We start from the raw sequence: 14206 nt of genomic DNA, 5'->3' as shown, positions 1-14206 counted from the left end.
TATCTCCACGAGGACTTTCGGTATAGGACGCGTCTTTTTGCGCTAGTCAGTCGCAGAGCTGCACAGCAGTGGGTTCATGGCGTCTTTAAGCAGTTGCTTATTATCCGCGAACCCGCACCTCATGCCCCTGATTCCTCAGTCTCTGCAGCTCACCATCTTATTTTATACCAGTCCCCAGGCACGTCGTGAGTGATCGACACTCACCCTTCCTACCGCGTGCAAAGTGATCCACAGGCCCAAAGCGGGGACTCGCTAGCCGGACAGCCGTTCGTGTGTTGTCATCCATCTCTCAGCCCTAGCATCCGTCTCACCCAACAACCCCGCCGACGCTGCACGAATCTTTCGACCACATCGTCACACTCAGCCGCACGCCAGTCCACTTCACGACCTGACGTCTGTTATCATCTGAATCTTCCCCGGATCTGCACGCGCAATTCCTCCTTGGGAACGTCTGAAAGAGCTACACCTTAGGCATCGCTGGCTAAGAGCTACCTCGGTCCTTCACTCCGGCCCACGCGCCCAACCACCTACCTAGTTTCGACATACACGCACATCCACCGCCATGTCAGGATTCCCAGGACAGCAGTACCACAACAGCTACGGCCCGCCGCCCCAGCAGCAGTACTATGGCGGGCCACCACAGCAAGGATATGGAACGCCACAGCAGGGCTACGGAGCGCCGTGAGTGATGAAGGATGGGCGGAAGTCGTGGATGGGAAGCTGACGGGATGTAGGCCACCACAGCAGGGTTACGGACAGCCACAGTACAACGGCGGCTATCAATCAACACCTCCTCCACAGCAGTATGGGTACCAGCAGGTCAGTCTTTGAGCTGTGGTCGAGTAAGCAACGAGCTGACCTGGAATAGCCACCTCAACAGGGATACGGCCAATACGGCCAACAGGTCCCCCAACAAGGACCTCCCTCACACCAGCAGCGTCCCGGCATGATGCCCACAGCGACGAGCAACCAGTGGACACACGGCAACCACCAAGCGCCACCGCCACCACCCACCGGTGCACAGAACTTCGGCCACGGTGCGCCCAACGGCTACTCCTTCAAGTACTCGGCGTGCAACGGGCGACGGAAAGCGCTGCTGATCGGTATCAACTATTTTGGCCAGCGAGGGCAGCTTCGCGGTTGCATCAACGATGTCAAGAACATGAGCACGTACCTGAACGAGTTCTTTGGGTACAAGAGGGAGGATATGGTGACGCTCACAGACGATCAGCAGAACCCCATGAGCCAGCCTACAAAAGCGAATATTCTCAGGGCGATGCATTGGCTGGTCAAGGACGCGAGGCCGAACGATTCGCTGTTCTTCCACTACTCAGGTAGGTCATCCTTCTCCCTAGACGGAATAGTTGGAGTGCAGGTGACTAACGCCCACCAGGCCACGGCGGCCAAACCAAAGACCTCGACGGCGACGAAGACGACGGCTACGACGAAGTAATCTACCCCGTCGACTTCCGCACTGCCGGCCACATCGTCGACGACGAGATGCACCGCATCATGGTGTCCACCCTCCAGCCCGGCGTCCGCCTAACCGCCATCTTCGACTCGTGCCACTCCGGCTCCGCTCTCGACCTACCATACATCTACAGCACCCAAGGTGTGCTCAAGGAGCCCAACCTGGCGAAGGAGGCTGGCCAGGGCCTGCTCGGTATCGTTTCGTCTTACGCGAGGAACGACATCGGCGGCATGCTATCCACCGCGTCCTCGCTCTTCAAAAAAGTAACACAAGGCGACGACGTGTACAAGAAGAACCTGCGCACCAAGACATCCCCGGCAGACGTGATCATGTGGTCCGGCTCCAAAGACCAACAAACCTCCGCCGACGCAAGTATCGGGGGCGAGGCCACGGGCGCCATGAGCTGGGCGTTCATCACCGCGTTGAGGAAGAATCCGAATCAGAGCTATGTCCAGCTGCTGAATAGTATACGCGATGAGCTCGAGGGCAAGTATCAGCAGAAACCCCAGCTGAGCTGTAGTCATCCGTTGAGTAAGTTTCCCACCGCTCCGCCCCAGATATTACCCTCCCAGACTTGTACGTCCAGTTTGCTGATTTGAGGCAGACACGGATCTTTTGTATGTGATGTAGAGTCTGGAGAGGGAAAAGTAACGCTTGATGGTTGAGAGGTTGCGTTTGGCGTATGTGGTTGGGTTTTGTAGATATCTTTGGGTACTATGTGGCAACGCAACTGGCGTTCTGAGGCAGTTTCATCTGGGTCACATTGGTGGCGAGATTGGTGCATTGGTCACCAGAGCAAGGACAAAATGCATCTACTATTATCAAAATGCATCTACTATTATCATCATCCAGTCAGGTCCAACAATATACTGCTGTGATCATCATGTTCAAATTCTATGTTTCATGTGCCTATGTAGGTCTTATGCCCGCCCAGTCGCTATAACGCCATGATAAACAAAGTCCTCAAACCAATCTCGAGTCACATTCAGTCTCGATGATGCTCAAATACAATCTCGCAACCATGATACGCATACCATTTGTTTAGGCGCCCCTTCCCCTCGCTCCTAGGCCTTGTATGCTCGCAGTCCTGTCCCTTTCGCTGACACTATTCCTTCTCCCGGAAGTGCCTGCGATACCAGATACGCTCTCACTCCGTGAGCTATCCATGCTAGTCCGCATGCTACTCGAACTCGACCGCCTCCGTGCGCGGCGCGCCTCATCAGGATCATGAGGATGCAGCCCACTCGCTCGCGCGAACACATTCAGGATGTCTGTCAGGCTGATCACGCCACTGAGCCTGCCAGACAGGCTTGCACCGGGAATCGCGCTCGCAGAGATAGCGGGCGCCACTGTGCCTGTTCCTGCTAGGTGTGTTGGCGCAGCCGTGTTGACAGGTGCAGGGCCGGACAGGGACACTGGGAGAGGCGTGATTGGCGACGGAGGGACGAGGACAGTGGGCTGGATCGCGGGAGTCGAAGCTCCTGAAGAGGCAGGCGAGGGTGTGTCGACGACCCACATGCGATGGGAGCGGGTTGCGACGAGTTTTGCAACGGTGTGGGCGAGTGTGCTGAAGGGGTTTACGTGGAAGACGGGGAAGGAGTCTTTGCCGTCGTTTACGCCACGCTCGGAAAGGATGACGGATATGAAATGAATGCAAGACGAGCGGAGAAGAGGAAGGGAGGTAGACTTCGTGAGGAGCTATGACGATTGATTAGTGACGAAGAGACACGGTGTGGAGAGAAGTGTACGTACTCGGACATCGACCTGTGAGATATTGCCGATGACGTTGTTCTGTACGTCGAGGACTGGTATGGATGATACCCCTTCGTTGTGCATGAGCTCGAGAGCTGTTGCCAGGGGCTTGTCGCCGCTACTTTTCGTCAGTTGTGTCCTGTCCATCCAGTAACTCGGTGCTCACTTGATAGCTAAAACCTGCTTCTGCCCTATGCTCAAATCCTTGAGTAGCTGCGGATACAGCTGGTCTACCACAGGGATACTTGCCCTGTTCTCCCAGAAGAATGAAACCAACCTCAGTTGTGTCAGCACACCAACGATATCTGAGGTGCCCTCTTTCGCAACGAGCACCCTATGCACGCCGCTACCGAACACCTCCATTGCCTTAGTCAGATCTGCTGTGTGAGACAGTGTGATCAGCGGCTCCTTCTTTCCCAGGTCCTTTACATCTTTGAGTGGGATAGGCTTGCCCTCTCGTCCCTTCTTTGCCAGCCCGTCGAACGAAGCCACATCTTGCTCTTCAGGGTGTGCGAGGCCGACTACGAGGAGGAGATATGCGTTCAGATCGCTGTAGTCGAAGGTGCCGATTGCGTGGCGTGTGCTTGCGTTTTCGCGGAGCAGGACCACGTTGGGTGCGCCAGACCTGACGAGTAGCTGTGCTTGTCAGCGGTGCTCTGGTTGGTCTTAGACTGTGGCTCATACGCTTGTAGCATCCTCTACGCTGGTGTCATATTCGACAAACCGTACCAGCGATGGGTCTACGATCTCTCCCAGTCGAATAGTCTTCCAGTCGCGTCCATGGAATTTTGGGTCTCCTGACTTGGTGGGCGGGTTGTTGATCAGGTCTTGGAAAGCCTGCTGCGAAAGAGAGGGCTGTCGTGAGGCGCGTGGCGAGCCAGGACCTCCGCGCATCTGCTCTGCGAAGCTCCCACGGTGCGTGTGCGGGCTTGGGCTGGATCCCATTGCGAGACCTGGGGGCGGCGAGCGGCCGAGCGAGGCTATGGAGCTGCTGAGAGACTGGAGTGGAGAGGGGACGTGACCGTCCCTCTTCTTGTTGGGCGTTTCCAAAGATTCCGCCATTGCGGTGGGAAGGTGCGCTGCTGAGTGCGGGGTGTGACGGGATGGAATGCGCGCTGCGTGCAACGGGTGCGGCTCGTTCGATGCTGCCTACTGCAGTCTGATATAAAGATACGTGTATGTCAAGTTAAGCAAGGAGCAATCAATAGAGCAAAATGCCTCCTTGATCGCGTCGAGAGGTATGCAGTGCTGTGGTGTGGGGGAGCTTAGCTCATGCGGCTGCCCAGAGAGTCACCTCCACCTTGGGCGCAAGCTGCAGCCTTGCCTTCATCTGATTCGCCGTATCCTGTGACCGAATCTTGACGATCTACGGCACGGGAACTCAGTTGCTGCTTCTCGCAGGGCCTCAAAAGCACAGCCTTGCGGGGAGTTTGGGGAAGTGGCGATCGTGACGCGTTGGGCCCTTATCCAATGCGCTCATGGCGCATTTGATGTCATCGTCGTTGGCTTGTTCGAAACATCTCAAGCGGCACCAGCCAATCGCTTATCGAGCCCTATGCCGTTAGTCCAGCGGTCGCTGTCAGGTGAAGGTTCCCCGGGTTCGACTCTCTGATCAAATTCAAGGCAGAGTATGGGGTTCGACGAAAACTTGTCCTGCTCAAAGTGTTCGAATCAATTCTCGACAAACATCCCAGCTAGCCGTTTTGACTGATAAGTGAAGCTGCTTGAAGGGCTTCCTGGAGAGAGGCTTTCTCTCTCAAGATAAGTCTCTAGGTCATGAGGGATACAATGTCAGTCATTGGAAGAGGTCGAACGGTCAAGGCAAAGTCTGGAGGTTGTCAAAAGTGATTGGAGTCGCTCATAGGCCGCGAACAGTGTGTATTGTTTCTACGATTTGACTCTAAGTAGTCATGAGTATTAGTCTGTGGTAGCAACCCGACTGCATTCTTCCGCACTCAGCCTGCATGCGTTGGTACTATCGTGGATACAGGCTCCGTTACGATTGTCTATGATCCAAACGGCGCGCTACGAGAGGCTGGTTGCCTTCCTCGAGTGCGATTGTTGTCCTTCACAAGCTGCCTCCAGCCCAGTCCCCGCGCTGGACCTGGAGTAAGTTATTCTTCAGTTTTTCATCCCCTCCACATCTGAGTTACGAGCACCGGCGAGCTTCAGAAACAGTGGGTACTGCTCGTGGTCCTCGACGGTCTCGTCTGCCTTGCCCTTCTGGCCCTTCGATTGCTGTAGCTTTATGAGACCGGCCGCGTTCTCGAAGATGGTCCTGAATGTTCTAACGTCGAAGGGACATGAAGTCAAGTTGCCGAACTCGTAGGCATTGTAACAGTAGTGGTGGTCCGGTTCGATACCCTCCACGACTTCCCCCTGACCGTCGACGCATTGAGTCTGACCGAAGCTGAACTTTTGGACTGAAGAAGCCTGTACAAGGGTGAATATCATGCTCCAACGGAGATCGACTTCGTAGTGAATAAAATCGGGAGTGGTATGGCGCATGTAAGGGTGGGTACCCAGAGTACCTGGACCTGACTTGATGCGAAGGATGATGCTACAGTCGACGAATGCTAATTTTCGCAGCTGCTGCTTGAGGACTGACTCGAGGTTGTTGTCCTGGCAGAATACCAGTCCGAATAGCTTAAACTCGGTAAGGACGTGAAGACGCGGGAGATCGAACCGACTCGAAAGCGTGCTCTGGCCGGTACCTTGAAGGACAAGACTTTTCATTGGTGTGAATCTGAGGGATACAGCTGCTGGGCTTGGACTGCGTGAAGAATAAGTCTCATAACGCTGTTGCTGACGTGGAGCGGTGTATACTAGCACTCCACAGATATCCTCATGTGGGAGCACGACTCGAACAGTGTTGAGCTCTGGCAACCTGTTGAGATGTTCATAGATCGTGGTGGCGGACTGAGAGATAGAATCGCTGTCACTTGCTCGTCACTGCGGCGGTGTGTCTGCACTAAAAGGTAGAAAGCTCAATGATGCAAGACTCACGCGTGCTTGATACCAATCCAACGAGATAAGATCTGATCGAAGAGTGGCTGCTTTCACAAGCTGAAAAACGTTGCTTTGACAAGCGTGTTCAGATAGAAGTTGAATAGCAGACGGAGTACCGAGCGCTAGTATGAGGAAGGCTATCTTATAGGGTCCTCCATGAGAGAAGTTGTTCGCCAAGCACCGTTTGTTGCTTTCACTTCCAGCCACGCATGACTCTCGACCGTGAGCACATGAACCTTCAAGCGCACGAGCAGCAAGCTCCGTAGGGGTCCGATCGATGTGATGGGTGTCAAGAAGCGCTCTACGTCTCTGAACCTGAAGCTGCTGCAGTTGGCTATGCACACGTTGATATATAATGGTTGCTGAAATGTACAGACCCTCCTGGACGTGGTTCACTACTGCGGCAGACTTACGTTATGTAAGAATGAAGGCTTCTAAGTGGCTGTTGCTATCTTGGTTGACAGAATTAATAGTCTGATACATGTCCTGCAGGGCAACAACGTGGTGAATGGCCACTCACAAGGCTACCCGCCCTCATGAACCACGGTACTTACCTACTGTATGCATCACTGTACCAAGGTCAGGGGGGTCTGCACGTTTTTTCAAGCACCGATACTTGTCTACATCGAAGAACAGCAAGGTACCATCATGTGAACGTTCCCCAGACATGCTGTCAAATACACTCGTGTCTGCGGTTTTTGCCTTGGATTCTCATGGTCGTCATGGTGTGAGCGCACAGGTTTGGATAATACAATGGCATTCTCAATTGTAAGTTGGTCTCGTCTATACAAGCTGACAGCCGTCATGAATACTCCAACTTAATTTTGGCGGCCGATACAGCGTTCCACATCCTACCGTGCAACATGCTCTTTTGAAGGTCATGCTTTAGCTAGCTCGATCAATGAGCTTGACCAGTCCTCGTTCTTGCAGCGGTGCACCATTCTTTGCAGCAGCCTCCAACGTAGACTTAAGTTAACTGTTCAACAGCTGCTGCGTTACCAAGGTACTTCTCCCGGACCTGACGACTCTTAGTCCACGCTCCTTTGCTTTCGAACAAGACAGCCAGAGCCAATGCATCTTCGTTGGTAGTCTTGCCGAGTCCATCACCCGAATAGAGTTACACGTTGCCATATTTTTACACAAGGTAACGGCTGAGGTGAAGGCCTTCCACGGTTTTGGAACTTCATCCTCCGAACCTGTCTCCCCAAATGTGAAGCGCGTAACAGACGAGAGTTGCGCTCGCTCGAAGAAATCGCTCCGGCGACGATCATACTCCTGAACCCGTACGTGCTTGGCTAGACGTGGTGTAGGTTGGTTACCATCTAGCATCATATTACTCCACAATTCCACCACAATGCTACAATCCACCAGGGTGAGATCTTGAAGCCTTGCGCTTCCTTGCTGCAGCATCTACTTGAGATCACTGTCCTGGCAGAAAGCCACACCTCTCATTGTATTACAACTTAATACACAATAATCGGAAAGTGGATGATGTGATAAGAGGATCTCAGGGCGCGGCGGCAAGACTGTTTTGTAGTTTTCGAGGTAAAGTTTGTTCGCCAAGCCCAGTTCGCGCCCTCACTTTCAAGCTGCGTATGACCCCAAGTTTCGCTCAATCCGACAAGCGATTCCGGTCAGGTATCTGGAACGATTCGACCAGATGGCCTGCAACATCCCATATGTGCTAGTGATGCTTGCGTTCAGGCATAAATCGAAGGTCTGAAACCACGACCTGGACGCAGGTGAAGGCACATATTGCTACGTATGCAGCAAACCGTAGCTTCAATACATTCAGGCTGCTGGATCCGTCTGTGTTATCTGTACCCTAGTTGCGCAATATGGATGCTTTATGAAAAGCCATAGTATACCGTGATATTGACACTTTCGACGATGCATTGCCAACCAGGCCACTCTTTGAATGTTAGCACCTGATGCAAGGCAAACGCATGGAGATGCAAGAGGAAAGAAACGAACCTTTGCTCTGGCCCATACGAGCAGTCGATCTCCCTCTTTTAGCTCGCTCAAGAAGTCGTCACCTCTTCCAGATCCTTCGTTACCCTCATAATCATCATGGGTCCAGAGGATATGATACTCTTCCGTATGACCCTGCGTAGCAACACGGTTGCCTTGAAGATACCAGGCCAGGTCCCCTTCGCCTCCTTGAGGTCCTTGCTCAGCACACTTAGGGCGCCTGGTAAGCTGCCAGCCACGCGGCGTGACGTGCTGTTGGAACGACTGTGGCGATTCAAAGACACTGTCTAGCCAGCACGAGGGCGGAAGCTTGGTGTTGTAGTCGTCAACGCCACGCAAAATGGAGGTCTCGAGCCAAGAAGATGTGCTGAACGTCCCCCGTGTCGGTTCCGAAGTCCATCCTTGATCGCGACTCCGTATGTGAAACTCGATAGCTTTGACTTTAACTTTCTCACCACCCTCACGAAGGCTGTCAACGTTTGGATCGTTGAAGATGTCGGCGTCGAGGCAGAGACCTGCCGCGCTTGATCGAAACATAGTCGCAGCAACTTTGACCGTGCGCTCTTCCTCAATGGAAAATTGGCGTGTCGGCCAGTACTCTGCGTAGTCAAGTATCTCGAGAGCCAGCTCCATAGGTAGACCTAGCGCCTTCAGTAGCGCTCTTGCTTCGAGAACATCTTTGTAGTCCAGAACCCATGGTTCAGGCAGCCAGCTGTTGAACAGGGGTAGCAATCTTTGAACTCCCGCCGATATGAGACTGCTGAGCATTTCTTCGACATAAAGTGGTACTAATCATGGAGTTTGTGGGAAGCTTGGAGATATGTAGCCTCAGCGTGGGGATGGAAGTGACGTTAGGGCGTGGGGCTAGCAGGGGCGGCCCCGCCCTGGTGACGCTTGATCTCCAGGGGTGCATTCCAGCCTCGCCTCACTGATTTACTAACCTTTGACATCGTAAAATCAACCAATCCTTCACGTCTGCAGTGCTTGAATTACTGCCATGATGTTGAACATTAGATCTTTATGGTATGTGTGAATCAGCTTTAAGGGGTGTTCCGTGGTCAATCAAGGCAATTGCCAGCGCCCTCTCATGTTTCCCATGATCAACGCCAGGACACAAACTGGTTCCCAGAGACGTATATAATGTAGGATAATTCACAATGCTGCACTCGCTCAAGTCCTCAAACGGCCTGGCTTGCGGTCACTTAACCCTCAGTTGGCCACATGGAAATACCCTGATGCGGAACAGTACTGTAGCCTATCATTCTCAAACAGGGCCCTCGAACCAACATGGACGAACCGTAAGATGATGGAAGCTTTCGTACATCGCAGATACTGACCGATTACAGGTACAAAGAGTCTGCGACCACCTACGTCGTGACTGGCGAGGGGCCAAATCAGAAAGTCTTTTTCGTCCACCAGAACTTGATATGTCCCCCACAGCACCTTCTTCAGGAAAGCCACGGGCGGAGGTTCTTGAGAAACAGGTTTGCTACGATGACTGTAACTCACGTTACTTATTGTAGAGAAACGACATCTGCGCAAAGGAGATGTCTACGACAGCACATGGCGACAATGCAACAAGACTGGAAGAAGCACGGTTTGCCTGCGGCAAAACATAGTACATAAAACATGCAGAAAAGACAGTAATTGAACGTTTCGATCCGGAACTCCATTGAGCTATATAGCTACCCATGATATCCTAACCTGACCCAAGAAGAATAGGTACTTGCACATGACCCATGTAAATCGTTACAAGCTTTTATCCATCCCCGTCTTGTAAAAGAAAGACGTCGTAGAGGATATCAAACCAACTAAACAATCGCTAAAAGACAGGAGGCGGAAGGGAAGATCTACAACTCGTCGTGAATCTCCTCGTCACCAACGACACCGGCGGCAGCGCTCTTGACAGCCTCAGCGACGCCAGAAGCAGCCGACTTGACTGAGGAAGCGGCACCGGAGGCAGCGCTGGAAGCGGACTCGGTAGCCTCAGATGCGCCAGACGAAGCAGACTTGGAGGCCTCGGATGCACCGGATGTGGCAGACTTGGAAGCCTCGGACGCGCCAGACTTGGCGGACTTTGTGGCCTCCTCAGCACCAGACTTGCCGGACTCGCTGGCGGCCTTAGCCTGCTCAGCAAGCTCCTCAGCACCCTCCTCGACGGCATCAGCGGCCTCAGCGAAGACACCGGCAGCCTTGTGGGAACCGTTCTCCTTGATGAACTGGGCGAGGTCCTCAACAGTGCGGGAGCCGGAGTAGTCGATGGGGGCGTCCTTCTTGCCAGCGGGGAAGAGCTTGATGGTAGGGAAGCCCTGGATCTCGTCGGGAACGTCGTTGGCGGTGGCGTCAACCTTAGCGATGGTCACGAGCTTAGAGAGCTCAGAAGAGGCGTAAGCCTGGCCAAGCTCCTCGTACTTGGGAGCAAGAGCCTTGCAGTGGCCGCACCAAGGAGCGTAGAACTCAACGAGAACGTCCTTATCGTTATCGATGACAACGTCCTTGTAGTTCTTGGCGACAATGACGGTGACGGGGCCGTCGTTAGACTCTGGGATGGGCTCGGACTTGATGGAAGGCTCGGCCTTGCCAGCGAGGAAATCCTCGACGAAAGTACCGATCTCCTTCTCGTTGATCTTAAGGTCCTGGTCGTAGGGGAACTTCTCGTTCTTGTCGGTGCGCTGGATGGCGAAGGCGGGCCATGTGCCGGGCTTGAGGTTGAGGTTACCAGCGTGCTGGCCGAAGGCAGTGGCGTCGATGGTAGCGAAGTTGATGGCGCCCTTGTGCTTGACAGCGAGGGGCTTCAGGTCCTTGGCAAGCTGCTCGCGCTCCTCAGGAGTCTCAGCGAAGATGTATGCGAGGGGAATGCCAGCAGCCATGTAACCAGCGTATGTCTCAGGGCCAACCTCGCCGATGAGAGGAGTGGCAGCGACGGAAGCGAAGGACTTGATGGCCTCAGCCTCGAACTTCTCAGTGAAGACGTCCTTGCCGTCGTCGAACGACTTGTAGAGGACGAGACCGGGCTGCTCGACACCCTCAGCCTTGGCGAGGGCGGCATCGTTGGTGGCACCGAAGAGGTAGTTGTCGCGGAGACCGTTGGCGACCGAGTTGAAGGTCTCGTTGGAGGCCTTGTCGTCGGCGGCGAAGTAGGCGACAAGGACGACCTTGTCGGCGGTCTTGAACTCCTCGAGGGTGTCCTTGGTGACCTCAGAGACAGCGGGCAGAGCCTGCTTGGTCATGTATGAGATCAGAGAGTCAGCCTTGCGCTGACCGCCGTAGGGCGAGATGTTGTCGAGGCCACGGAAGACCTTCAAGGTGGGGTAGCCCTCTACACCGTACTCTTGGCAGAGATCCTGCTCTTCTGTGCAGTCGACCTTGACGAGCTTGATGTCCTTCTCCTTAAGTGTGGTGGCAGCAGTCTCGTACTCAGGGGCGAGGGCCTTGCAGTGGCCGCACCATGGTGCGAAGACTTTGGTGGTGTTAGCTGAGTGATTCCTTCAAACAACGCTAGATATGGTAAAGATGACTTACACTCTGCGAGGACAAGGTCGTTCTCCTGGACGAACTCCTTGAATGTGTCCGTCTTCAGCTGAACGACATCTGAAGAGGCCGCGACGACGGCGGCGAAGAACGCAGCGCAGATGGTGGAGCACTTCATTGTGGCGGATTTGAAGTTGCAATTGGGTATATGGGGGTGTAAGAGGTGGGGGTTGAAGAACCTCTGCGGCAGTGGAGTGAGAGGGAAGAGCTGAGGCGGTGGGCAGCGAGTTTATAACTGCAGTGGAGCTTGTGGCGAGCAGCTGTAGGAAAGACAACACCTGTCTACTTTACTAGCTTAGCGGCTGAGCTACCCGCGGGAATGCCAGGGTTCACCGCAATGCGCGCCCCCCTGCTCGCTTTCACCACCTCTGTATTGGACACGTTGGAATTCCTGCGCCCTCTCGCTGCCAATCATATACTTGCGACAAGCCTTTTCTGGGGTGCGGCGCCTGTTTGCATGCCCCTTCACCAGCGCCCGCCTTGTGGTACCTCTATCCCCTCGCCTAATCAGGCTAGAGCTACCGCCCATGCAGCTTCCCGAGAGCGCATTATTAATATACAGAGAGTGCTTTATCATCATTTGCGGCGGACGCGGAACTGTATTCTCCAAGGCCAGGTGTTCTTTCGCCGCACTGCGAGCGCTGGTCAGGTACAGGTCCTGCGGTTCACAGTGGATCCAGACTCGGGGGGCGACTTCGATTCGAGTACCGCAGTGAGGCCCCTGTTTCGGTAATCACAATGTCGAGCATTCGATGTCCGTGCACGATGCGCTGCTCTATCGATGCATAGCAAAGCTCAGCCAGAGTAAAGGCCGAGCTCTTATACCAGAGCGGCTGGATGCTCACAGTAGAAGTTGGTGATTGCTAGCAAACTACGTTGGCTTTCACAAGTCTCCTCACAGCAACGATTGATGGTTCTCTTGGCAGATCTACCAACATCCATGGAAATAAGATATCACTAACGCACATGCGTAGAGATCGATGGTATGAGGTTGTGAGTGCACTCTCGGACGGCTAACACCACCATGGTAAAGTACCACATCCAATTTTCTCAGTCTATCTCGAGCGCACGTAGGTTATCATTACTCCATCAGTGCTACGTTCTTGATCCCCAGTTACGACTACACAACCATCGGTATGCTTCCAAAGACAGCAACAGGCAGACAGGACGACACCCATGCCGATTCTCTCTACTGCATCCAAGCAAACTTCTTCATGCCCAACGCCTTGTCCAGCGCGTGCGGCACAGACTTCATCGCCTCCAACCCCATCAGCCTTCTATACACTGGCCCGTTTTCCTTGGTCAATATCCTCCTCCTCTCCCTGACATCACACTTGTACTTCCCCTCAAACCTCACGCACTCCACAATCTCATCATCACTCATACCCTCCATCCACGCCTTGAGGATAACCTCATCCTCCTTTCCACTCCAAACTACCTCCCCCTTCCTCCTCCAAATCGCTAACACATCCTCGGGAACCTTCCTCTGCTGCTGCAGTTCATACCACCTTCCCTGCACTGCCTCACCTGGAATGTCCATCTCAGCACCTATCTCTTTGGAAGTGAGCCCTCGGTGGCGGCCGTCGATGATAAAGTGGTCCATGGCAGTGTCCCAGTCTTCGAAGGAGGAGGACCGCGCGACCTTGAGCTTCTGGTAGTGTCCTTGCACGGCTGGCGTGGTGCGACCTAGGTCCTGGGCGATTTCAGGCCAGGTCTTGTGTTCGATGAAGCGGAGGCGGTGGAGGAGGTGGTCTTCGGCCGGTGTCCAGCGCCGTGGGGTGGTGTATGAGAGCGTTGGCTGGTACATCGTGATGTGTAGTGCAAGACGATGGTAGGGTTGATACCGTGGTCGACGTGTCTGGTATGTTCTGTGACTGCGTGGTCTCCATTTTGTAGTATGGTGTGCCGATGCGGTGTGGGTACCGTGAGTGTGAAAGCCATGTGTGCAGTAGTGAACAGTACAGAGTGACTGAGCAATAGAGTTTCTTTCATGAGGCCAAGCTATTGCAGAGACTGTATAGCTGCACTTGATGAGGACACATCTTGTGCAGTACTTCACTTTCACTCTCTATCGCCAGGGTCCCAGGTAACAACGGTCGTCGCCGCTCTCGCCCAGGGCCGCCTGTGATCAACAGGATATACGCTGGCACAGGCGCCCGGGGCCCGATGGGAAGGTTCTTGCGCAACTGTGCTGTGTGCTTTGGACATACAGGATGGCTTGAAGATGTCGAAGCGTGTTGTCCTGAGTACTTATCGGATGTCATGGCCGGAATGTGGAAAGTCCGGCCTCGTCCGTCTCTCCCCAAGGGGTCTCCAAAGTGATATAGGCTGCTTTTGGCAGACAGCCCGTCACTCTTCGTTCATGTGAGCTCCTCGTCGTAGACGAGATATTTCACATGCAGACCCGTCGGACATGGGAAAACACGGGCTGTGCGTGTGAGCGAGCAGATGGAATGTCCCTTTCTGCTACAT

At 54.0% G+C, this 14206-nt stretch overlaps 7 protein-coding genes across 7 annotated transcripts; 2 read left to right on the top strand and 5 right to left on the bottom strand.

Annotated features, from left to right (window-relative positions):
* The first annotated feature begins 199 nt into the window (after positions 1-199).
* On the top strand, positions 200-2116 carry BU25DRAFT_363148 (uncharacterized protein). The gene is made up of 5 exons (XM_033703752.1): positions 200-681; positions 735-819; positions 869-1334; positions 1394-2002; positions 2076-2116. The coding sequence occupies exons 1-5, from the start codon at positions 563-565 to the stop codon at positions 2099-2101; spliced, it is 1305 nt and encodes a 434-aa protein (XP_033564191.1). The 5' UTR covers positions 200-562; the 3' UTR covers positions 2102-2116.
* Positions 2117-2376: 260 nt separating this feature from the next.
* Positions 2377-4639, bottom strand: BU25DRAFT_489400 (uncharacterized protein). Its single transcript, XM_033711420.1, has 4 exons — positions 3908-4639; positions 3390-3859; positions 3224-3341; positions 2377-3169 (listed from the first exon to the last, which is right to left on the bottom strand). Exons 1-4 carry the CDS (start codon positions 4283-4285, stop codon positions 2513-2515), a joined length of 1623 nt encoding a protein of 540 aa, XP_033564190.1. The 5' UTR covers positions 4286-4639; the 3' UTR covers positions 2377-2512.
* Positions 4640-5344: 705 nt separating this feature from the next.
* Positions 5345-5959, bottom strand: BU25DRAFT_419649 (uncharacterized protein; the record flags this gene model as incomplete). The annotated part of the gene is made up of 1 exon (XM_033707953.1): positions 5345-5959. The coding sequence occupies one exon, from the start codon at positions 5957-5959 to the stop codon at positions 5345-5347; it is 615 nt and encodes a 204-aa protein (XP_033564189.1).
* Positions 5960-8079: 2120 nt separating this feature from the next.
* BU25DRAFT_336368 (uncharacterized protein) lies at positions 8080-8971 on the bottom strand (the record flags this gene model as incomplete). Its single annotated transcript, XM_033702627.1, has 2 exons — positions 8080-8142; positions 8207-8971. 2 exons carry the CDS (start codon positions 8969-8971, stop codon positions 8080-8082), a joined length of 828 nt encoding a protein of 275 aa, XP_033564188.1.
* Positions 8972-9852: 881 nt separating this feature from the next.
* BU25DRAFT_388129 (protein disulfide isomerase) lies at positions 9853-11975 on the bottom strand. Its single transcript, XM_033704460.1, has 2 exons — positions 11726-11975; positions 9853-11663 (listed from the first exon to the last, which is right to left on the bottom strand). Exons 1-2 carry the CDS (start codon positions 11850-11852, stop codon positions 10054-10056), a joined length of 1737 nt encoding a protein of 578 aa, XP_033564187.1. The 5' UTR covers positions 11853-11975; the 3' UTR covers positions 9853-10053.
* Positions 11976-11994: 19 nt separating this feature from the next.
* On the top strand, positions 11995-12695 carry BU25DRAFT_262552 (uncharacterized protein). The gene has a single exon (XM_033701750.1). The coding sequence runs from the start codon at positions 12054-12056 to the stop codon at positions 12465-12467; it is 414 nt and encodes a 137-aa protein (XP_033564186.1). The 5' UTR covers positions 11995-12053; the 3' UTR covers positions 12468-12695.
* Positions 12696-13709, bottom strand: BU25DRAFT_262553 (uncharacterized protein). The gene has a single exon (XM_033701751.1). The coding sequence runs from the start codon at positions 13539-13541 to the stop codon at positions 12924-12926; it is 618 nt and encodes a 205-aa protein (XP_033564185.1). The 5' UTR covers positions 13542-13709; the 3' UTR covers positions 12696-12923.
* Positions 13710-14206: the final 497 nt, after the last annotated feature.

The sequence above is a fragment of the Macroventuria anomochaeta genome, assembly GCF_010093625.1.
Source record: "Macroventuria anomochaeta strain CBS 525.71 unplaced genomic scaffold BU25scaffold_8, whole genome shotgun sequence".
NCBI classification, from domain to species: domain Eukaryota; kingdom Fungi; phylum Ascomycota; class Dothideomycetes; order Pleosporales; family Didymellaceae; genus Macroventuria; species Macroventuria anomochaeta.
This window is presented reverse-complemented; position numbering and strand designations above follow the sequence as displayed.